This window comes from Corella eumyota, chromosome 2 (genome assembly GCF_963082875.1).
Source record: "Corella eumyota chromosome 2, kaCorEumy4.1, whole genome shotgun sequence".
Taxonomy (NCBI): Eukaryota; Metazoa; Chordata; class Ascidiacea; order Phlebobranchia; family Corellidae; genus Corella; species Corella eumyota.
The window spans coordinates 16285529-16307736 of record NC_137491.1 but is presented as its reverse complement, the minus strand read 5'-3'; the positions used below and the strand labels follow the sequence as shown (position 1 = coordinate 16307736).

The 22208-nt window shown below is 32.8% G+C and overlaps 5 protein-coding genes across 7 annotated transcripts; 1 reads left to right on the top strand and 4 right to left on the bottom strand.

Annotated features, from left to right (window-relative positions):
* Positions 1-195: 195 nt before the first annotated feature.
* LOC145742763 (uncharacterized) lies at positions 196-5673 on the bottom strand. 3 transcript variants are annotated; one of them, XM_082560556.1, is made up of 5 exons: positions 4801-5673; positions 4190-4362; positions 3777-3996; positions 1031-3661; positions 196-930 (listed from the first exon to the last, which is right to left on the bottom strand). In XM_082560556.1, exons 2-5 carry the CDS (start codon positions 4275-4277, stop codon positions 786-788), a joined length of 3084 nt encoding a protein of 1027 aa, XP_082416682.1. In that variant the 5' UTR covers positions 4278-4362; positions 4801-5673; the 3' UTR covers positions 196-785. The 3 variants fall into 3 exon arrangements, with proteins under 3 accessions (XP_082416682.1, XP_082416681.1, XP_082416683.1); XM_082560555.1 differs by having other exon boundaries at positions 4190-4970; positions 5340-5673; XM_082560557.1 differs by having other exon boundaries at positions 196-871; positions 4190-5673.
* A 138-nt stretch (positions 5674-5811) lies between these two features.
* On the bottom strand, positions 5812-7161 carry LOC145742765 (putative defense protein 3). The gene is made up of 4 exons (XM_082560558.1): positions 6896-7161; positions 6552-6789; positions 6355-6467; positions 5812-6236 (listed from the first exon to the last, which is right to left on the bottom strand). Exons 1-4 carry the CDS (start codon positions 7089-7091, stop codon positions 5971-5973), a joined length of 813 nt encoding a protein of 270 aa, XP_082416684.1. The 5' UTR covers positions 7092-7161; the 3' UTR covers positions 5812-5970.
* A 1121-nt stretch (positions 7162-8282) lies between these two features.
* LOC145742003 (uncharacterized) lies at positions 8283-10380 on the bottom strand. Its single transcript, XM_082559730.1, has 4 exons — positions 10071-10380; positions 9719-9953; positions 8854-9636; positions 8283-8706 (listed from the first exon to the last, which is right to left on the bottom strand). The coding sequence occupies exons 1-4, from the start codon at positions 10276-10278 to the stop codon at positions 8562-8564; spliced, it is 1371 nt and encodes a 456-aa protein (XP_082415856.1). The 5' UTR covers positions 10279-10380; the 3' UTR covers positions 8283-8561.
* Positions 10381-12414: 2034 nt separating this feature from the next.
* LOC145741974 (haloacid dehalogenase-like hydrolase domain-containing 5) lies at positions 12415-16801 on the bottom strand. The gene is made up of 9 exons (XM_082559683.1): positions 16712-16801; positions 15569-15778; positions 15269-15390; positions 14960-15115; positions 14650-14793; positions 14220-14405; positions 13945-14049; positions 13590-13706; positions 12415-13173 (listed from the first exon to the last, which is right to left on the bottom strand). The coding sequence occupies exons 1-9, from the start codon at positions 16751-16753 to the stop codon at positions 12903-12905; spliced, it is 1353 nt and encodes a 450-aa protein (XP_082415809.1). The 5' UTR covers positions 16754-16801; the 3' UTR covers positions 12415-12902.
* A 3700-nt stretch (positions 16802-20501) lies between these two features.
* LOC145743117 (periodic tryptophan protein 1 homolog) lies at positions 20502-22134 on the top strand. The gene has a single exon (XM_082561015.1). It carries the CDS (start codon positions 20567-20569, stop codon positions 22115-22117), a length of 1551 nt encoding a protein of 516 aa, XP_082417141.1. The 5' UTR covers positions 20502-20566; the 3' UTR covers positions 22118-22134.
* Positions 22135-22208: the final 74 nt, after the last annotated feature.

Below are 22208 nucleotides of genomic sequence, written 5' to 3'. Positions count from 1 at the left end.
TCCTAATATACCAACTCCTGCAAATATTACTTTAACAGGCAAAGCAACTTAATACTTTTTATTGCTATACTTAGTAAAAACCAAAATAAGATGACTTTGATAATTTGCGTTTCTGTCTCTTGTTTATTAAAAAAGATTCCTCAAACAGTTTCGTTTATTATTTTGTTTAACGTTTTAAGAAATTAATGAGGCGCTAACAATGACGTAAAAGCAAATAAATATTAAATTTGACAACAAACTGTAGATCAATTTTCGACTATATAACCAAAGCTTTAATGGCTTGTTAAACATTGTCCGACATGTACATACAAGGTAAAAACAGATTTGTACAATATGATATAAAAGTTTAATATCTCTTTTACGGCAAAGTTAAATTTTACATACGCTTTTGGTTTTTGAAAATTAAAAATTTAAGTTTTTAAACTTATAAATTTTAAATAAAAAAATAAACTTTACAGGCTTCAGCGTTACTTTTATTATTTATAACTATCAACTATGTTCTACCTTCACTTTTTTAATTAAATAAAATTGTCGTTAGAAGCTCTAAATTTACATGCATTGTTATTAATTTTCCTACAAACAAATTAATTGTTTTTTTATAAATTTGCTTATAATTTAATTAATCTATTATTGAACAATATTTTTATTATTGAACAATTATTTAATAAATTTTCTTTTTTCAGCTAATCATCACATTAACAATAAAATATTCAAAAGATTATTTTTGCACCGAAACTGCTTAGAGACCAACATTAGGTAGTAAAAAAATAGCACATACATTGCCGCTATTTATACCAAGTTGGTTTATTTTGCCTCCAACTTGCAAAATCTCGAAGATATTTCCTATATCCGTGCCTCCAACTTCTTATATCTTCAACGTAATTTTCAAAACAGTTACTTGGGGGCGGTGTCGGGGTTGTACTAGTAGTTCTGATATAAAGTGATTTAAAAAAGTTTTAGAATAAGGAAAATTTAAAAAAACAGCTAAAATACTTTAACTAATAGACATAAAATAAAACAATAAACTCACGAGTAAGAAGTAGTTGGTGTCAAATATGAAGTAGTGGTTAAAGGTTTGGAAGTAATTACAGTTGAATGAAAAGTCGTTGATGGCATTGTTTCTTCAGTTGTTGAGAATTTTGTTGTGGTTGTAGTTAACTCATTCGCAGTTGCAAGTGTTGTTGTTACTTCATTTGTAGTTGTAGGTGTTAATGTTACTGCATTTGTAAATGTTGGCGTTGTTATTACTTTGTTTGTTGTTTCTGCTGTTGTTGCTTCTTTATTTGTAGTTGTAGGTGTTGTTTCCGCCCCATTTATTATTATTGGTGATGTTGTAACTTTATTTGCGGTTGTATGTGTTAAAGTTACTGCATTTGTGATTGTTGGAGTTGTTAATACTTTATTTGTTGTTTCTGCTGTTGTCACTTCTTCATTTGTAGTTGTGGGTGTTGTTTCTGCCTCATTTATTATTATTGTTATTGCTGTTGTTGTTAGTTTATTTTTTGGAGGTGTTGTCACTTCTTTGATTGTAGGTGTTGTCGCTTCTTTATCTGTAGTTGTAGCTGTTGTTATTACTTTATTTGTTGTTTCTGCCATTGTCGCTTCTTCATTTGTTGTTGTAGGTGTTGTTTCTGCCTCATTTATTATTATTGGTGTCGATGCTGCTTTATTTGTTATAGGTGTTGTCACTTCTTTAATTGTAGGTGTTGTCGCTTTTTCATCTGTAGTTGTAGCCGTTGTTGCTTCTTTATTCGTAGTTGTAAAGATTGTTGCTTCTTTAACCGTAGTTGTAAGTGTTGTTGCTACCTCATTTGTTGTTATTGGTGTTGTCACTACCTTATTTGTTGTAATTGGTGTTGTTGTTACTTCAGTTGTAGTTGCAGGTGTTGTCACTTCTTCTTGTGTTGATGTTGTTTCTGCCTCATATGTAGTTGTAGGTGTTGTTTCTATCTTATTTGTTAATATTGGTGTTGTGGCTGCTTCAGTTGTAGTTGTAGATGTTGTCGCTACTTCATTTGTAGTTGTGGATGTTTTTTTTGCCTTACTTGTTGTTATTGGTGTTGTGGCTGCTTTAGTTATAGTTGTAGATGATGTCGCTACTTCATTTGTAGTTGTGGGTGTTGTTTCTGCCCCATTTGTAGTTGTAGATGTTGTTTCCGTCTTATTTGTTGATATTGGTGTTGTGGCTGCTTCAGTTGTAGTTGTAGGTGATGTCGCTTCTTGATATGTAGTTGCGGGTGTTGTTTTTGCCTTATTTGTTGTTATTGGTGTTGTGGCTGCTTTAGTTATAGTTGTAGATGATGTCGCTACTTCATTTGTAGTTGTGGGTTTTGTTTCTGCCCCATTTGTAATTGTAGATGTTGTTTCTGTCTTATTCGTTGATATTGGTGTTGTGGCTGCTTCAGTTAAAGTTGTAGGTGTTGTCACTACTTCATTTGTAGTTGTAAGTGTTGTTTTTGTCTTATTTGTTGATATTGGTGTTGTGGCTGCTTCAGTCGAAGTTGGAGGTGTTGACGCTTCGTTATTTGTTGTTGTGGGCATTGTCGTTTTTTCATTTGTAGCTGTAGGTGTTGTTTCTGCCTCATTGGTTGGTATTGGTGTTGAAGCTGCTTTCTTTGTAGTTGTGGGTGTTGTTTCTGACTCATTTGTAGTTGTAGGTGTTGTTTTTGTCTTATTTGTTGATATTGGTGTTGTGGCGGCCTTAATTGTAGGTGTTGTCGCTACTTCATTTGTTGTCTTTAGAGTTGTAACAACTTTATTTGTTGTTATTTCTGTTGTTGCTTTTTTATGTGTAGTTGTCGTTATTGCTTCTGCCTCATTTGTTGTTGGTAGTGTTGTAGCTGCTTCAATTGTTGTTGGAGGTGTTGTTGCTGTTTTATTTGTTGCTACTGGTGATGTGGCTACTGGTGTTGTTGCTGCTAGTGTTGTAGCTACTGGTGTTGTTGCTGCTTCAATTGTTGTTGAAGGTGTTGATGCTATTTCATTTGATGTTACTGGTGTTGTCGCTTCTATATTTATTGTTACTAGTGCTGTACCTGCTTCATTTGTTGTTATAGGTAATGTTACTACCTTATTAGTTGTTACTAGTGTTGTTGCAGCTGGTGTTGTAGCTACTGGTGTTGTAGCTGCTTTAATTGTTGTTAGAGATGTTGTTGCCGTTTCATTTGTTGTTACTGGTGTTGTTGCTTCTGTATTTGTTGTTACTGGTACTGTAGTTGCTTTATTTGTTGTTATTGGTGATGTTGCTACTTCATTCGTAGTTATTTCTGTTGTTACTACTTCATTTGTTGTTATTGGTGTTGTTGCTGCATCATTTGTTGGTGTTGTCGCTATTTCATTTGTTGTAAATAATGTTGCTGCTACTTCATTTGTTGTTATTTCTGTTGATACTTTATTTGTTGTTATTAGTGTTGTTGCTACTTTACTTGTAGTTGGATTTGTTGTTGCTACTTTATTTGTTGTTAATAATGTTGTTGTTACTACATTTGTTGAAATTGGTGTTGTTGTTACTCTAGTTGTAGTTGTTGTTAATGTTGTAGTCGCTTCAGTTGTTGGAGTGGTAGTTGTTGACAATTCGGTCGTCGGGATTACCGCTGGTAGAAAAACTCGTTGACTAGGAACCATGACATAATACTCAGTAAAGAATATTACCACGCTCGCGCTTTAGAATAAAACAATTTTAAACGTAAAAAAAAAAAATCTAAAAAAAAAAAAAAAAAAAATTCAAAAGTTCAACTTAAAATCTAAATATAAAAAAATAATAAACGCTTACGTACAATATTACAACGCTATCTGGCGGTGGGTGTGGCGGTCTCCACAAAAACGTTTGGTCTTCAGCCTTTTCCTCTGAATTTCTGTGAGTTAAAGCGCTGCCTTGTCCATTACAACTTACTTCTCTAAACTCGCTTTGTTCTTCCCAAGTACCTAATGCCTGATCGTTGATATTTACCCGGGCTTGAAGAAATATACCCCGAAACGGAACCCCGGAATAAAACACTGTCAAAATACAATATGTTTAGTAGGGACTTAAAGATGACTTAAAGTTTGTCAAACCATTTTTCAACAAACAATAATGAAAAGTTGGTTAAATTACAGCAAAGCATATTTTTTGTTATTGAACCACTGAAATAATTTAACGTTATAAGATTTAAAAAAAAGGTTATATCAACTTCAGGTATATACTTTGTACCTTCGACTCCTCCAAGCTCATCATTATATTCTGCATCAACAAAAAATGTAGGATCGAAAAGCGGATCTTCACCGTGGTCAGGTTCCATAGATGCACATGCTGAGGTTGGTGCTCCAGATGGAAAGGCATACGTGAACGATCCCAGTTTGAAGAGTAAAAAAACTATAATCACCCTGACCATATTTTTAGTTTAAGTTTATATTAGTTAACTATATTTAAGGTTATCTGTCTGCAACTTTGAGAACAGCTCACTTAGTTATTTAACAGGCCTTTTTGAATTTATTTTAAAAATGCTGTCCAACAACACCAACTAACAAATTAAATACACCTTTAACAAATAAAACAAACCCTCTTTTTGCAGAACCCTGTTAAAACTATTTAAACGCACTTTTCAATTACAAACCAAGCCTGTAGGTGTTAAAATCCTTATTATCTGTTTTTTTACTTCTTTTTTTTAAATAATTCTTACTATTTTAAAAAGACCAGTGATTTAAAAAACCTAATGTCCACCTTCACATACAAATGATATACCGAGCCTTTACCTAGAGCTCATGCTTAAATAAAATCGGGATTAGCAATAAAACTTAAAAATGGTCAGGAATACTACTTACACGGTTCAATGATCTATAATTCCGGGATAGTAAAGTTTAATAAATCGCACAAAAAGTCACTAAATTGTAGAGTAATTACGTAGTCGTTGTTATTAATCCTTTGTCAATCATGGCCATATTTCATGGCAGATTTTTGGTAATCATGGCAGGTTTTTGTTTTTGGTAATGATCTGAATGATAAAAAAAAAAGTTTGATAAATTTGTATTAAGTCGAATTTCGTGCAAGCTTTTTCTTTTGCTTAGAGCTTACTCATTTTGAAAATGCAAGCCAGTTTAATTACGTATTTATAAACACATTTAAATAACTTTAATTGACAGAAATACGGTTTAAATTTTGAAAATTGATTTAGACCTTCATTTTTATTCGTTATGATTTGCACTTTTTTAGGAAGTGGTATTCTTAATTTACGTTATAAGTTAGCTATACAAATACCAAAAAGCTTAAAAGTGACAACAATAATAAAGACATTTGGTATATATTTATTTATAAGAATATTAAAACCATAAGAAATGTAAAAATATAATCTTTTTCTACTTACCCTAAATGGTATGATGTACCATTTACGTATTCCGCCATTTTAGCACTAACAAGCATTTTTTTAATTCCAAATTCAAATTATATTTAAACAAATTCCAAAAACAACTTTTTGACTTTAACTATTGGGCAAAATTTGCATTTATGATATTTTTTTGTAACTAAAATTCACTGTAATTAATCATGCGTAAAATTGAACAGTAAATTTTGCCGCGCTGGCATTACCTTAATTAAGCGTGCTGATTTTTACCATTTTTAGGTGCCGAAAACTACTCTTTACATGTGGTTTTAACCGAGAAAACAGAATGCGAATTACAATGGGACATCTTTAAAGGTAAAGTAAACCTTTAATGCTTTTTGATATGATATTTTTATTTAACGCTAAAATATCTCATACAAATTCATTTTAACATATATGAATTTTCAATATTTAAAAAACAAGCGCTTTTTGTCACGGTATAAATTCACGAAAGCACTGTAATAAACAGGTAACTTTAATGGCACAGAACAAATTATATACTGATTAACAGCAGAATTTTAAAGGCAGCAAAATGCAATATAGCATAGAATAAATGTAACTTAACGATTATAGGTGCAAAACAAGCTAAAATTATTTACATATACGTATTCTATTTTTACTGGATCCAGCTTAAACTCACAAGAAATACCAATATTAGGGCAGCAAAGTTAACTACTTTGCCTGTACATTTCGTAGCACTTGATGTAGTGGTCTCAGGGTTTGTATTTTGAGCTTCAACTGTAGTAGCATTTGAATCAGCAACTGTGGCATTGGCAGTAGACATCATAGCAACGGGAACAGACATTGTTACATTGGAAGCAGACATTGTAGCATTGGCAGTAGACATTGTAGCTACGGAAACAGACATCGTAGCATTGGAAGCTGTAAAAAAACAGAATTATTACCTTTTACCAAAAAATAGAAATTTGTTAAAGGCATAGCAGTTCTAGAGTAAGGGTTGTAACTAACATAATGTTGGGGTTGGAAACAGTGGTTATACCTGGCATGGGTGTAGTGGGCATAGCGGTGGGGTTTTGTTCAACGGCTGTAATATCAATTTGTTCAGTTTCCAGCATAACATAGAAGGTGGCAAACGCTTGTACAACTGATCCGCTGCAACATAAAAATATTGATAATACGTGCGAAAAAAATAAATAAAACACAGCACAAATAAAAGCGATTGTCATTGTCACTTACTATATGTTCACGTTTTCCGGCGCTGAACTTTCTGGAACGTTCCATACGAAAGTTGCACCTGAGGATTTGTCATTGCGGTTAGTATGTGTTAGCGCACTTCCAGGTATTCCACTGCAATCCAAATTTTGGTAATCTGAGTTTGGGACGTCCCACGTACCTATGGGATCTCCAGTTGGTGTCTCACGAGCTTGCAACAATATCCCTCGAAATTGTTCACCATTAGGTATAACAATAGTTACTGTAAATATCAACAAGCCTTTTTACCACAAATCCTCAAGTTTTAAATATAAGTTTATTTCAAAATGATGTTTGGACGAAGAATGGCATGGTATTTTTTATTTTACCTGTAACTGTGTCACCAGGTTGCACATTTGTAGAGTTCACCGAGAAGGAATAAGGACTTGCGGAGTTGTCCTGGGCCAAGGTGCTATTATGACTTGGCATCATGGAAACACAAGCTTCCATAGGTGCTCCACTAGGATATGCATTTACTGCAACTATAGTGACTTGTAGAATTATCCACAAATAAAACGATGCCATTTTACTTAAAACAAGGGTGAAAACTTTTAAATACTTGATGCTCTGTTAAAAAGAAAAAGCAATTTTAAAACCACTAAAAAATATTTTCATCTCCTTCTATTTCACTCTGTTTTCCGCACTTCATTTTGGCAAATAAACTGTCTGAGCCTTTGTGTTAAGCGCCCGAAACATTGGGCGTAAGCTTTTTTTGGCACGAAAAATCCAGAAAGAATATTTATTCATGCAAAGCAAATACCTAAAAGTATTGATCCCTAAACGTAGTTGCAACTGGTAATAATAGGCTTATAACGCAATCTAAATACATGGTTGTTAAAACATGTCTAACATTACGGTCCAGTAAACTATTGTACAGAAACAACAAAAAAAAAAAACTTGTTTAAAAATCAAATAATTTAACTTATTATAATAAGTTAAGTGTAAAAACGCTTACAAAAAAATATCAAAAAAATATTTCGGCAAATAAAAATCTGCGTAAATTGCCTATTCTGATTATTGCCTATATTAAAATAACATCAATGTAAATTATTATCTATTTTTTTCCCAATGGGTAAGCCCCAATGAAGCTTAACACTGGATTTCCGAGAACCAACTAGGTAAAGGCACCAGGCGTAAAATTAATACGTGCATGGAAATTTCAAAACGTACATTCACTCAAGCGAACAAACTAACAGTTAAGATCGCTAGACGTTGATGTAACTGGTAAAAACAGGCTTACATCCTTTTTTTAATACAGTAAGATCCTTTTCCTGAGAGTTGTTTATGTTTAAATATCACGTGGAAATGGGTAACGCTTTTGACGTTAGATGCTAAAAAAAAACACATTTATAGGTTATCCAAAATAGCCAAGCATGCTTTTTTGCTAACGTCATTGACGCTAGAAATAGAGGTTTATGTACGCGGAACCCAATTACGGTTTATTTCTTCTTTTTTTTGCTTTTTAGTTTTTTGGACAAAAAAACAAACCTATTAAATTTTAGCAAAGTCATGATGTTTGGCAAAATTTAAAAACCTTTTTCGCATCTGGGTATTTTAGTTATAAAATACAAGATATTATAACTTTTATATTTCATTTTGATTTAAATTATTTAACCAAGTTGCTTTTTAAGTTAATTTGTTTTATTGTGTAAATACGCTCTGTTTTAAAATCTATATCATATCAGCCATTCATTGAAGAATATAGCATTTAGTATTAATGTAATAGTCTTTTTCGTATATGTGAATATAACTGAATTTATTTTAACCTTAAACAACGTGTTTAAAAAACAGAACAATTTTACAATAATTATTTAATAACAATTATCTGTTAAATACTATATTTCTCAGTCACCCACCATTTTAAGTGAACAACATCATAAAAAAGTAAAAGTTCATATTTGGAAACATATTAGAGTTTAAAGCGTTTTTATAAAATTGGTGCAGTATATAGTATAAGAAATATAAAGATGGTTATACGATATTAGTAAAGCGTGGCTAGTTGTAGCAATTCTGATTGCTTTCCCTCCATCTCGCTAAAGCAACAACGTATTCCTGATATTGTTGCCTCCAATCTCTTAATGCTTCGAGATACGCAGCAGTACATGCCCTAATTGGCGGTGTGGGGGGTGCACTTGTCGTTCTATATAAAATAAAATTCGAGTTATACTCTTTAACAGAGTTCTTTGCATCACAACCTCTTGTGTGACTTAGAAATATACTCAAATTGGAATAAAAATATAATTTGGGTGCATACAATTTTAAACAAAGAAAAAGTAATTTAACGTACGTAAAAGGTGCTGAAGTCGTGAAAGGAATGGTAGATGTAAAAGTTCCTGTGGTTGAGGAAAAAGTTGGTCCAAATGTAGTGGTTTCAGTTGATGTTACTTGACCAGTAGACGTTGCTGTATTTGGTCCTGTACCAGACGATGTGGTTGACACTTGACCAGTAGATGTGGTTGTTCCAGCACCAGTGGATGTGGTTGTCACTTGACCAGTAGATGTGGTTGTCACTTGACCAGTAGATGTGGTTGTTCCAGCACTAGTAGATGTGGTTGTTCCAGCACCAATAGATGTGGTTGTTCCAGCACCAGTAGATGTGGTTGTTCCAGCACCAGTAGATGTGGTTGTTCCAGCACCAATAGATGTAAGTGTCACTGGACCAGTAGATGTAGTTGTCACTGGACCAGTAGATGTGGTTGTCACTGGACCAGTAGATGCAGTTGTTACAGCACCAGTAGATGTGGTTGTTCCAGCACTAGTAGATGTAATTGTCACTGGACCAGTAGATGTAGTTGTCACTGGACCAGTAGATGTAGTTGTCACTGGACCAGTAGATGTAGTTGTCACAGCACCAGTAGATGTGGTTGTTTCGGGACCAGGGGTTGAAGTTGTTATTGGGCGAGAAGTTGTGGTTGGAATAGGAGAACTCGTATTTGGTATAGTAGTAGCGGTAGTAGCCGGATCAGTAGAGGTTGTTGTTGCAGGGTTGGGAGAGGTGGCACTTGCAATAAGTATTCGCGTAGTTGGCAACATAACATAGAATGTATTAAACTGTTGCACAACAGTCCCGCTATGTTAAAATAAAATGTGAACATCAATTTATAAGTATAATTAAAATATAAAATGTTTACATAGCGGCAAATAATACTTACTAAATGGTCACATCCGGCGCTGAACTTTCTGGAACGTTCCATACGAAAGTTGCACCTGAGGATTTGTCATTGCGGTTAGTATGTGTTAGCGCACTTCCAGGTATTCCACTGCAATCCAAATTTTGGTAATCTGAGTTTGGGACGTCCCACGTGCCTATGGGACCTCCAGTTTGTGTCTCACGAGCTTGCAACAATATCCCTCGAAATTGTTCACCACCAAGTATATCAATAGTTACTGTAAATATCCACATTTTTTACCACAAATCCACATTTTTTACGTCAAAAATAATTATTAAAACTAAAACAGAGCGTATGCATTAAATAACGTTCACAGCAGCCTTTGTTTCATTACCTGTAACTGTGTCACCAGGTTGCACATTTGTAGAGTTCACCGAGAAGGAATAAGGACTTGCGGAGTTGTCCTGGGCCAAGTTGCCACTATGACTTGGCATCATGGAAACACAAGCTTCCACAGGTGCTCCACTAGGAAATGCATTTACTGCAACTATAGTGACTTGTAGAATTATCCACAAATAAAATAGACCCATTTTTACCGACATTACGTTATTAAGTTTGAAAAAGGTAGATGCTTAACCTACTTTGAAATATAATAACAAAATTTACTCGTGTATTATCAATTAACCACTGCTGCTCTTATAACTACTAAAATTGAATTGTTTTGCTATTCAGTTTCTTATATACTGTTATCAAAGTACAATGTACGATAGACCAAAACATTTGACGTAAGTCTAAAACAACTTCACTAAACCCGTATTGTTCGGGTAACTGGAAAATCACCTTAAAATGAACAAAATGTAATCCGATCCTTAACTTTTCTATTCAACCGTAACACAAAAAAGGGGTTTTGTTTAAAATGGACAAATATGTTGGGTTGTTTTTATAACTATTTTTAGTAATACTCCTGATGCGTTTCTGTGTAATGGTTTTAAAAAGGAAGGTGAACCAAATATTGCCTTTCTCTTTAATAATTAATTTAGTTTCGTGTTTTTAAAGCTTAGGTTTTAAATTTGTTTCATATTATGAGGTACATTTTAATTAGGTTTTTACCAGATGTTACCTAATAAACAAAAAGTAAAACCGTTTTGCGTTGAACAGAAAATTGAAAAATATAATTAGGGATGATCCACATATAATTATTATTCCTAAATGGAATACGACTTAAACTTGTTTTTTTTTAAAGCAATGAAATCGACCATTAAAAATCAATGTACACATTTATTTTATACAAGTTCCTAAAAATACGTTTAAAAATACTGTGTACAAAAAAGAACAAAAAATTGAGCCCTAGACTTTGCCAATTTACGTTCTTTGCTTTGGGTTTAACTTAATCAGTCAACGTAACGAAAAACTTTACGGTGTCGCTGTTGAGTTTCGTGCGTACAATTTATGGCACTTTGTAATGAAAAATTCGTTAGTATGACTTACCGATTGTGTCATTTGGTCAAGTGCCAAAAAATTTGCAGTTTGAGTCGCACCAATGCCACACACTATTTGACGTTTTAACTATTTAAAAATTCGTTTACAAGAAGTCCAAAATGTGAGATGCAGATCGTGGTATCGAATTTTAAACCAAAAATGTTGGTTTTTGCGTTTAAAGATGGCAAATAGCTAGCCCGGCTTTTAAAGATAGCTAACAAATCACAGTCAATTTCACAGAGCTTTCTAATAAAATAATACGCCCCCTTTAAACTAAAGTCATGAAACATTACAATTATGCTGGGGTAACCCACGGTTAATTGCACATTTGCTCTTGCATCTTATAAATAAATATCTTACTATTGTGGTGCGTAATAATTTTGTAGAATAAATTTAAATAAGGCACCACAAACAATTTTTTTTTATTCGTATAACATTTCATGGCACTTCTTAATATTGAGATCATATGTGCGGGCTCGTTTTAATCATTTGTATCTTTTACCTTTCCTGTTTTCATTTTTTGCTAAGGCGTTGTTGGGTAAGGGGATAGGGTAGGCCGAAAGGGGTGAGAAAGTAAGTAAGGAACGGTGGGTAGCTGGGCGGAAATGACGTCACAATCCCTGTGTACCACATTTTTATTTCCAGTTTTTGATAATTGCAAGCTAGCGCTAGAAAATTTTTATGAAAAATATTTTTCTTTAATTCAAAAGTTTAATTAAACTGCGAATTGATGCGTAAGGATTGTTTAATTTAAATGTTAACGTTAACGATTATCGATAACTTTAGTTACATTCCATTTTATTTCACAAATTAAAGTTAACGAAGTTAATGTATTGTGTAACAAATCACTATTTAACGAAGTTACTTTTTCGGTTAATTGTGCTCACCTATGTACTTTAGTAACGGCAACTATAAATTTTAAGATTTAAAGCAATTATATACAAATAAATTATATAAATTTAGGTTTACAGCAGTTAAAATAGTAGGTCCAAAAAATTGTAACTCATAACATGCTACATTAATATTCGATGTAAATTATCGCTATAGAAAACAACTATAAGTTCGCACTCAAAACGGTCATAACTTTATTATTTACTTAAACAAACTAACCCTGAATACTTACACCTAAAGCCGGGTTCAAGAGCCCTTGTTAATCATCAGCGCTACCCCGGTTCAAATGCCAAAGTTGTTCGACCTACTTTAGATTCATTGCAAATACTTTGACCTGCGCTTGCAAAATACAACAGAGCTTTCTTTATACAATATGGTGTTTATTTTAATTTTTGCGTCCAAATTCCACCACCGAGAAAGAATTATTTTGTTTAACAAAATTAACAAGAAAAAGTAGCAAAACCGCACATTTACAAGAGTCCCAATGCCCCTTACTTTTTGAATTTAGTACCCACAGAAATTAAAATTAGGGCATTAAAATTTGTTACCAACAGTGAATTTACCATATTTAAATGGCTGGCATTTTAAATACGCGTAATTATAGTACAATTAGAATGTGGCTAGGTTTTACCTTAACGCCAAACACAATGCAGTTTATAATAACTTTGTACATGGCCAATTACTGGCAAACAAAAAAAAACGCAGCCGAATGCTGAAAGTTCACAAACTTTGCAGTTAGACCACAAAATAAAATAGGAAAATAGAAATTAAGGGAACACAGTTGCGCACACAAAATTAAGGAAAGAACACTTTTGAATTGTCGAAATGTTTTCATTGTCTTTCAACGGGCTATTAATCACTGGCCGCACCAGTCCTCGATTTCAAAAATTTTGTCTATAGCACATTTCACATCGTACATGATGTGGTCTGCCTTGGTCATTTCCTCGGTGTAGGGAAGGTCTCTATGTCCGTGGTCGACGTCACAGGATTGTTTCCTGCACACAGGTGCTGGCAAGGGAGAAATGCTGGCATCTAATTCCTCGTTGTTCACTTTACTGGGTTTTCTCATCTTGGGCACATCAAGTGTCGGCTGGTATACACCGGTGCATACAAGAATTGAAGTACAACTACATTTAAAAAACAATGAATATTAATTACACTTGTCTAATTCATCCAATTCCAAGTCTATTAATGCCTTTATTGCTTAACTAAAATTACATATTTAACTTTATTATAAAGTACTTTAAATTAAAACAAAAATTTCGAATAATCCACAAATAGGTTACGCAATCTACAAGCTTAAACCTATCGTGTCTAACAATATGCTGACAGTGCACGATCTAGCTGCACCATGAAACGAGGTCAGCTAGCAATGGCAATGTGCACATAAATACGTAATCAAACACACTTCAGTAGGTTATGATTTAACCCAGTTTGTACTTGGTGGTTTTAGGTAAGTACCAATAAGGGCGTTTTAAAAGGGTTGATTAAGGCTAACTTGCGTCATGTTAAAGGCCTAATTACAGTTTTTTTTGTTACTTACCGTTTTATTCCACGGACGTTTGTGATATCTCCATGAAGGCTAAAATGCGAATCGGTCGAATTATGATCTGCGACCAGGTCATCGCTCGTAGTTCGCTGACGTCCAACTTTAGGAGATCTGTAAGAAAAATTAGATTGTGTTTTTCATAAGTTTCACAACAGATATGTAATGAGAAAACATCACGTGATATTACTAAGCTGTTTTCGCAAATCGTAACAGAGAGAGTGTGGTAAACTTGTTTTTACAAACGCCCTGATGTGTTTGCGATAAAAATACAGTCACATTATTTCATGTATTATCTATTAATAATGTTTAATTAGCAAAATCTATAAATATAAAACAGGATAATACTTACGAATGCTCTTTGTATGCGATTTTCTTTTGTTCGATCTTGGATCTTTTCTTGTCAAGAAATCGGTTGAACATGTTAGCCCCGTAAATGTCAGTTAAAGGATTGTCTCTAAAATAGAAAACATATTTACGAACAACTCTCGTCAACAAGCGACCCACAAAATTGCACGGTGTAACTTAGCACGTTTTTTATGCAAAAATTTAGCAAGTTACAACGTATAAACAAGTTTAAAAATTGTGTCACGTAGAATGCTTGTTCTAATTTAAATCAATACACACCCAATTGCATAAACAGTTTCCAATTCTGGAATGTTCATATCAGTTGCAATTTCTTCGATGAGTTTTTGCGAGTATTCGTAGGTGATTTCGCTCGGTTTCCCGATCAAGGCGGTGTATTGAAGCTCCTTGCCTGAGATTTTTTTGTACAAATTTTCCAGGCACACTAAAAATGCGCCGTGGCCAAATCTAAAAAACAGACATCACAAATTTAAATATTTCTGGATTTTGGAAATAATTTTACATGTAACATAAATTTCTATAAAGGTTTAGAAATTTACATTTAATGTTTGTTATAACATAGTTATAACCTTAGCAGAGAGTTCGGCAATTTCGCTTTTAAAATACACGAAAACAAATGTAGGCCACTTGGCACAAAAACAACGCTATCAGCAAATCTGCAAAACAGGATTTAAAATATGAACTCGCTAACCTCGGAATATTAGCCTTGGCCATCCATTGTAGGTCCATGTTTACCGCGAGAACTGGTAGCTGTGGCAAGTCGTAGTTGGGTGGACTGTTCGGCTTGCCGTGAGTTGCAAGAACGTCAATAATTAATTGAAGGTTTGTTTCCCATCTGCAAGATATTATAAAAAAATTACTTTAAATAAGCCCATATAAAATACAAAATTAGTTACGCTAAACATACGAATCTAGTAAAATAACAATGTTAGTTAGGCATACATTGCCACTGTACATAATTTACGGAACCCTAAAATTTTCCAAACGTTTGAGCTACTTACCTTACGGGTTCACCTAGCATAACAACAGCCTCGATAGCTGGAAAAGAGTCGTCGTCTTCCGCATGACCTTTAGGCCATCTTGTTCGATCCACCCAGTCCAAATATGGATAAGCCTCTCGCAACTGGTCGATAGTCACGACTTTGCGAAATCCAAGGCTAAAGATGTAAATAAAGCATGAGAATCAACAAATGCTTAGAGGTAAAAAGGGTACTATCATTGTAGCCTACTAAGGTAGGGCACATTTAAACTTGGTAGGCCAAAAACTATAACGCACAAAAAAATGATAGAGGTTTATTTCATTTGTTTACCTTTTAGCTACATCAACACAGCCACCGTCATGGTCTGGGCCTGAAATGAGACACCATTTGTCGTGGAAATCATGAAACATTTCCAATGGAGTCTGCGACATTACGATCTGGTCTGGACTTACCTACACAATAACATGGAAAATGATTAATACTTGTATGACGAATTGATAACATCGACAACGCTTTATCCCCATGAGAGCAATATTTAGGTTAAGTATGTCTATGAGGCACTCTTTAGACATTAAAGGCTGGTATGTAGTTTTGTATATTACTTTAACCAAAAAATCGTTTTTTTCTTACGTGGATGCCCAATTTTTCGGACAACGTTTTTGCCTTGACCTCTCTGAGACCGAATCCATTCGTGCAGAAAACAGCTGGCACAATGAATTCCCGGTTCGTGGGATCCATCAACGCTTTTAGAGCGTTATCAGCATAAGGAATAGGGGTTTTACCTCTTAGTAAGACGCCATCAATATCAAACATCAGGCCAAATCGAGGCTTTTTCTGTTCCTGTGTACAAAATCGAAAACGCTGTAACTTTACACATTTTAAATTTTGCAATAGGTTTAAAAAACGTTTCGTTGTCATATTCTGACACCAAAATTTGCGCAATATTTCAAAACACTGGTATTTGTTTAATTGTTGCGTAATAACGACATTTGTTACAAAATAAACGCGTATAGCTTTAAAGGGTTTTGTTCGTTTAAATTAAGGCATATCTGGTTACTAAATCTGCGTCATAAAAAGTATCATAAATTGCCGGCTTCGCAAATTGAATTGTATTTGAAAGGCGGAAATGAATTAAAACAATACTTTTGAGTTGCCTAAAAAAAGCCAAGACAAAAACTTAATTGTTTTTCGGCATTCGATATTTTGACATATGCTTAATAATCGATTTTACAAAAAAATTGCGAAATAGCACAATGATAATCAATACATTTTTTGTCGATAGGTTTTTTAAAAAATATTTAAAATTTTTCACTTTTTATTTAAAGATGGCATTTCATTTTAGGCAGGCCAAAAATTTGCTTCCCTTATTGCATTAAAACGGCATTTTCTCAATTACTTAAACAGGAAGTTATTTTGACTTAATATTAAAGGTTTATTCAAAATAAAAAAAATTAGGTCAGGTTAACTTTTAAAATATTTTAAATAAAGCAAAAAATCAAAAAATATTATTCGTTACGCTAAACGACTGAGATACATCATAGCAAGTGTCGTTACATCAATGATAACACAGAGCGCTCCAACGCCGGCCGGTATATAATTAATTAATGACGCTCTAATAACGTCAACTCGGTGTCGGTGAAAAATTGATGTAACATATCAAAAACGGCGTCACAAAAAAACACCAGTGATTATTAATTTATCTTTCATGATTTAATACACATAAACAACTTTAACGTATACGTTATAAGCATAAGTAAATTAAAAATATTTTACCTTTGCATTGTTGTTGTTGTTGTTGTTTAAATCGAACGACATTTTAAACGTTGTTACAATTTTTTTTAATAAATATTTTATCTTAACTTTATATCTAAAATATAGAATAACATTTAATTATGTTTTTTAATAGGCCAAGTCGTAACCTTATCATGAACAACTGCCTTGCAAACCTATTTCAAACGACTAACTTGTGAGCTCAGAGTGAACTGTATCTAAAACGCTTACTCGACATTATTTTATTGATTACCTTGGCAAACTCTTTTACCCATATGTTTATCTCTAGGCCCGAGTTAAACCGCAGTGCCAAGCTTTCAAATATAGCGTCATGTTGTAACCTTTGCCTACTAAAAGGGCTTTAAAACCAGACCTCTGAAGGCAAATAATGCGGCTTTTTTACCACTTCGCCCACGAATTGAGTTCACATAACAAAAGTACAGAGCGGGTATTGCAGAATAGGTTCGGCAATTCATTTTTTTCTCTTGTCCCCTTAGCCTGGCCTAAATTACCAACTGACATGCTCTGGGCTTAAAATGCATTACTTATATACTGACCACTATATACCACGCTTGGTATAAACATTTTGTTATGTTAAATACAGCAATTAACCACAGTTATCAACAAAACATTAGCAACGCTATATACTGCACGAAAGGCGCGAATTTGCGTCATAACTGACTTGTTTTTCGCTGTCAAGAAAACCGTGTCACGTGATTCGAAAATCGCCAAGTGCAATCAACAAGTCTTTGTAACGGCCGCCTACCACAGCGATAATATAAGTTGTTTTCGATTTCTATATAAACCTAAGCTTAGGGTTAACGTTATTTACTCGCTGTTTGAACCGTTTTGTTGAGTTCATACCGGCAATTTAAAAATAATATCTTTATTACGTTACTGTTGCGATTTTAAGCGAATTTATAGCAAATTTTGTGTTTTGGTTTGTCGAAATGACATATTTTAACACACCTTTTGTGTTTGTTTATTTTTCTGTGACCCCTAGCTTCGAGCGTTCGCAAATAACCAAGCCGAGTCAGCTGGCTATAATAACCTCGCAAAAAAACGCCGTGTTGTTATTTCCCCTTCTCTAACAGAGCACGTGCATTGTGCAACATTAGTTACCGTATATCACGCGCCTATCACGCTCGGAGTGCGTGTCCAATCAAGGGTTCGATCGATTTTTATCCTTTACAAAATTATAATACCCCAAAGGAATAGTAAAATGAATGGCATACAGAATTATAAGAAGGTTATTTTAATTAAATTTAAACATTTCTCTTTAAGAAATTTTTCTAAAATTAAAAAATAAAATATAATTATAAATTTGTTTATAAATTGCCCGATATATAAATCTACTTATGTATTTGTTTGTTAATAGATTTATTTTAGTTTAAAATGCACCTAATCAACTATAAATTAGCAAAAAAATTTAAAGTTTTTAATTTAATATTTTTGTTAGGTTTATGATGCGTTTTGTTTTTATTACACACACCAACAGATTTTTAAAATGTCATTTTACAACATAAAACAACATCTATTTTAAGAAAAAAACGTCAAAAAATTTTTAACAAACGTTTATTTAGGCTGCTGGTAAAATTACCATGTTAAGTTATAGGGTAAGTTTTTTTTTTAATTCTGACCAAAAAGTAATAATAAAAAATAACCGTAATATTACATGTAATATTACAGCGTACCAAAAAAAAAACCTATATGGCAATAATTAACTAGAATTTTTTTTATTACATATCAAATCAGTCTTTGTTGAAATTTCACTTGGCTTTGCAAACATTAGATAACCCATAAGTCGCGCATGCTTTATCAACAAAAATTGCGCCACAAAAAATAAATATAAAAGTTTAACCCGCGACTGTGTTACGTATGGCAATAAAAATAGTCTGTGTTACATTACGACATTGACCTGTATACCGTTTGGGGAATTAATCAGGTGGTGAAAAAGATTTTGTAATGATTTAAAATAGATTTAAGATGTGTGTTTTTTCAACATGTGTATGTTATATAGTATGTTTACTATAAGGTGTTAGAGGTTTAGATAAATCAATAATATTATGTCAAATATAGAAATGTCTAGAACGAACTCGAAACATGTTGTTTTTTTGTAGTTTAAATATACAATTTTAAGATGCCATTCTGCATTTTATTTTAAGATTTTTATTTTAACTAAATTTTGTTTAGTAAAATTTTTAATAGGTATAGTTTTGCTGATTAAATTTTTTTTAAACCGCGCATTTTGAAAAAAAATATTATACAGTTATAGGAAAAATAAAAATTACCGCTGTGTTCCTGCTGCCCTACTTAAATTGTAAATTTAAACCAAACAAAAAATATTTTCCTGTTTACCATTATTCAAACAGGCAAAACTTACAAATATGTTATCACAAACACATTCATTTAAAGAATGCAAAACATGTTGTTGCTGCAATCATTGCCTGCTGATGTCCATTTGATCGAACCCAATTAAACTTACGTATGGACCGGCCGGCCCATTCAAAATAATAACGACAAATATGTTATGTAACTTGGTAATTGTTTTATTATACTAAACTCTTAAAAAAGTTTATGTTTTTTATTGGTCAAGCAAAAAATGGGTTGCTTTGAATCAAAATATAGAAAAACAGCTTTGGAGCAATTTGATGACGGTGCAAGGGGTTACTTACTTTACAAACATTTTTTATCTATGGAATGGCTAAAACTATAAAAATCATTTGCTCCTTATTCCAATGTAATAAAATGTTATTTTTTGTATAGTCTTAATTGTCATGTGCAATTGAAAACTCGTATAAAAAACATTAAAAGGTTGTAGCTTATGCAAAACTGTTACTATTTCAGGCATTTACAAAAATAAACAACTATTTGTGTCTAATTAGTTTTTCTAATAAACCTGGTCAACGTTAAATTGACTTGTTGCATATTTTATGAACCTATGTATAGATGAATGCACCAATGCGTTGTGCATGATTTTCATGTGGGTTATAACGTGCCTGTTGCATGTGCAATAGTATTGGATAGATTTGCTGTACAGTGCCAATTAACCAGGAGGTTTTAAGATTACAAAAGTGTTGACATCTTAATTTTGTAGTTATTATATTACACTATAGATTGTCAATAATGACACGAAACCTCCCAATTTCCACCCAATTAAAAATAATTAAAGTCATGCTTAATTGGAAAATGTTTTCTCAAGTTTAATTTTATATTTTAGTTTTTTGATTATTGTTTCTAATAAATATTTTTTTAATTAATGTTTTTAGTTTACGTCAAATATGTTTTTTTGTAAAAACAGTTAAAATATGCATGATGTTTTTTTTAACTTTTTAATTTTTAAATATGGAAATTAAACATCAAATAAATGCAATCGCTTACCTGTAATAAATACGTATTTAATACAATAAAATTAATTTTAATTTAATAAAATTTTAATTTATTATAACAACTCCGTTTCATAATCTAGCGGTAAAAATATTTTTAAAAATACAACTTAGAAATTTTATTTATATAGAAAAGAAAAGTTTATATAGACGTTTTTTTGTACAACTTAAAAATATATATATATTTATTTTAACATATATTTTTTAATTTTAAAACTAAATTTATGTTTTGTTTGTTTATTTTTTTATTAACGTAAATAAACACGTTTTAGTTACAACTGTTGTATATATCGTATATTAGTTATAACCGTTGTTAATATTATTAGCCAGCAAACTGCATGCGATTTGCGAACTTAAGAATTTGTTTTGCATTTTCTTTTTATTAAAATATTATTGCTACTAGCAGACAAAAAAGGTTTGTATAGTCTTGATTTAATATTTTAAAACAATAAATACGGTAAGTGGGACAAATATGGATGAAGAAGATGAAATACAAGAAAGCAAAAGTTCTCAGATTTTTTGTCTCACTTGGATTAAAAAGAAAGCGGCTAAAACAAACCCGGATAAGATCCAATTAAACCGGGAGGACCTTAGAAAAATACTTAAAAAATCAAAACGTGAGAAAAAAGACAGAAATAAAAGTAAAACAGAGAATGGAAGCCAAGAAAATGGCGACGATGATTTTTTAAAGGAATTCGACATGGACAATTATGATGACGAAGACAACAACTTTCGAGATGACGGTTTGTCGGGCTTAGTAGTCTTTCCATCGAGTAAAGATGACCCATACATCAACAAATACGAATCTGATCTTGACAACGATTCAGACGAAGGTGAAACGGAAAAGGAGGCAATTAAATTAAAAGATGACGACAATTTATTGGTTTGTGCACGCTGTGATGACAATTACAGTGCTTTGGAAGTTCATGTTTACAACCATAAAACAAAAGACTTTTATGTTCATCATGATATTCCTCTAGAAGTAGCTCCATTGTGTATGCAATGGTTGGATTACGATTCTGGAAGCATTCTAGACAAAAATAGTAATGACCGTGGCAATTTTGTTGCAATTGGTAATCTAGATTCCACAATTAAAATATGGGATCTTGATGTTCTTAATACATTAGATCCAGCGTTTACATTAGGTTATAGCACTAACGAACCTAAAATTAAAATTTCTAAGAGTAAACGAGGGCACACCGATGCAGTAATGGATTTATCATGGTCTTCTTGTATAAGAAGTAAATTAGCATCATCATCGGTCGATCATATTGTGGTTTTATGGGATTTAAAACAATTTCAAGTTGAAAGAACATTTAAAAAGCACATCGAAAAAGTGCAAGCTGTTGAATGGAAACCTGGTTCCAAAACATGTTTATTGTCGGGTGCATTTGACGGTAAAGTTATGACTTTTGATACCAGGTCAAATGACTGCGTTAGATGGAGACTTAAAGGTGAGATTGAAAAACTTGCATGGGACTTGACGAACACTGATTTTTTCTTTGCTAGTACCGATAGTGGTACAGTGTTTTGCTGTGACGAAAGGGTACCTAATAAAGCTTTATATCGATGGAAAGCCCATGACAATCAAGCAGTGTCTGGCCTTGTAATGCTTCCACAATCCTATCTCTACAGTGGGTCTGTGGACGGTTGTGTTAAAGTGTGGAAAGTCGGTAGCACTGAGGCAAAATTACTCCACGAAAAAGATATGAAAATGGGAAAAGTTTTTTGTTTACATAACAATCCTGATGTAAACGGTGTAATTTGTGCGGGTGGGGAAAGGGACGGAGCTAAAATATGGAACTCAACAAAAGACATTCCAGAGCTGGAATCACTTTCAACTTTCAACAACGACAATAGTCAAGACTCGGAAAAAGAAAGTGAAAATGAAATAATAAGTAATGAGAAAAAAAGACCAAGAATTAAACAAAGAAAAAGGCTAGATCGTAAATCTAATCAAACTATGATAAAGCAAAAAATTATAAAACAAAGAAGGGCCAAACTACTTCAACTAAATTCTTAAAAATGTCCAAAAGCTAATTTTTAATATCTGATTGCTGTATTTTCGATCTTTTTTAGTTTTACAAACTTTAAAATAATGTAAGGTTAAAATT

What these genes read in the sequence shown, in the direction of transcription:
- LOC145741974 (XM_082559683.1), bottom strand. Translation starts at nt 16,753, where the DNA reads ATGTCGTTCGATTTAAACAACAACAACAACAACAATGCAAAG. An exon ending in ACAACAACAACAATGCAAAG is followed by an intron (nt 15,779 to 16,711) that starts GTAAAATATTTT and finishes TTTTGTACACAG; the next exon opens with GAACAGAAAAAGCCTCGATT. An exon ending in TGTGTTGATGTAGCTAAAAG is followed by an intron (nt 15,116 to 15,268) that starts GTAAACAAATGA and finishes TTACATCTTTAG; the next exon opens with CCTTGGATTTCGCAAAGTCG.
- LOC145742765 (XM_082560558.1), bottom strand. Translation starts at nt 7,091, where the DNA reads ATGGCATCGTTTTATTTGTGGATAATTCTACAAGTCACTATAGTTGCA. An exon ending in ACCTGGTGACACAGTTACAG is followed by an intron (nt 6,790 to 6,895) that starts GTAAAATAAAAA and finishes TGATATTTACAG; the next exon opens with TAACTATTGTTATACCTAAT. An exon ending in GCCCACTACACCCATGCCAG is followed by an intron (nt 6,237 to 6,354) that starts GTATAACCACTG and finishes GTTTTTTTACAG; the next exon opens with CTTCCAATGCTACGATGTCT.
- LOC145742763 (XM_082560555.1), bottom strand. Translation starts at nt 4,370, where the DNA reads ATGGTCAGGGTGATTATAGTTTTTTTACTCTTCAAACTGGGATCGTTC. An exon ending in CCAGATAGCGTTGTAATATT is followed by an intron (nt 3,662 to 3,776) that starts GTACGTAAGCGT and finishes TTTATTCTAAAG; the next exon opens with CGCGAGCGTGGTAATATTCT. An exon ending in ACACCAACTACTTCTTACTC is followed by an intron (nt 931 to 1,030) that starts GTGAGTTTATTG and finishes ACTTTATATCAG; the next exon opens with AACTACTAGTACAACCCCGA.
- LOC145743117 (XM_082561015.1), top strand. Translation starts at nt 20,567, where the DNA reads ATGGATGAAGAAGATGAAATACAAGAAAGCAAAAGTTCTCAGATTTTT.
- LOC145742003 (XM_082559730.1), bottom strand. Translation starts at nt 10,278, where the DNA reads ATGTCGGTAAAAATGGGTCTATTTTATTTGTGGATAATTCTACAAGTC. An exon ending in GCGCCGGATGTGACCATTTA is followed by an intron (nt 9,637 to 9,718) that starts GTAAGTATTATT and finishes ATTTTAACATAG; the next exon opens with CGGGACTGTTGTGCAACAGT. An exon ending in ACGACTTCAGCACCTTTTAC is followed by an intron (nt 8,707 to 8,853) that starts GTACGTTAAATT and finishes TATTTTATATAG; the next exon opens with AACGACAAGTGCACCCCCCA.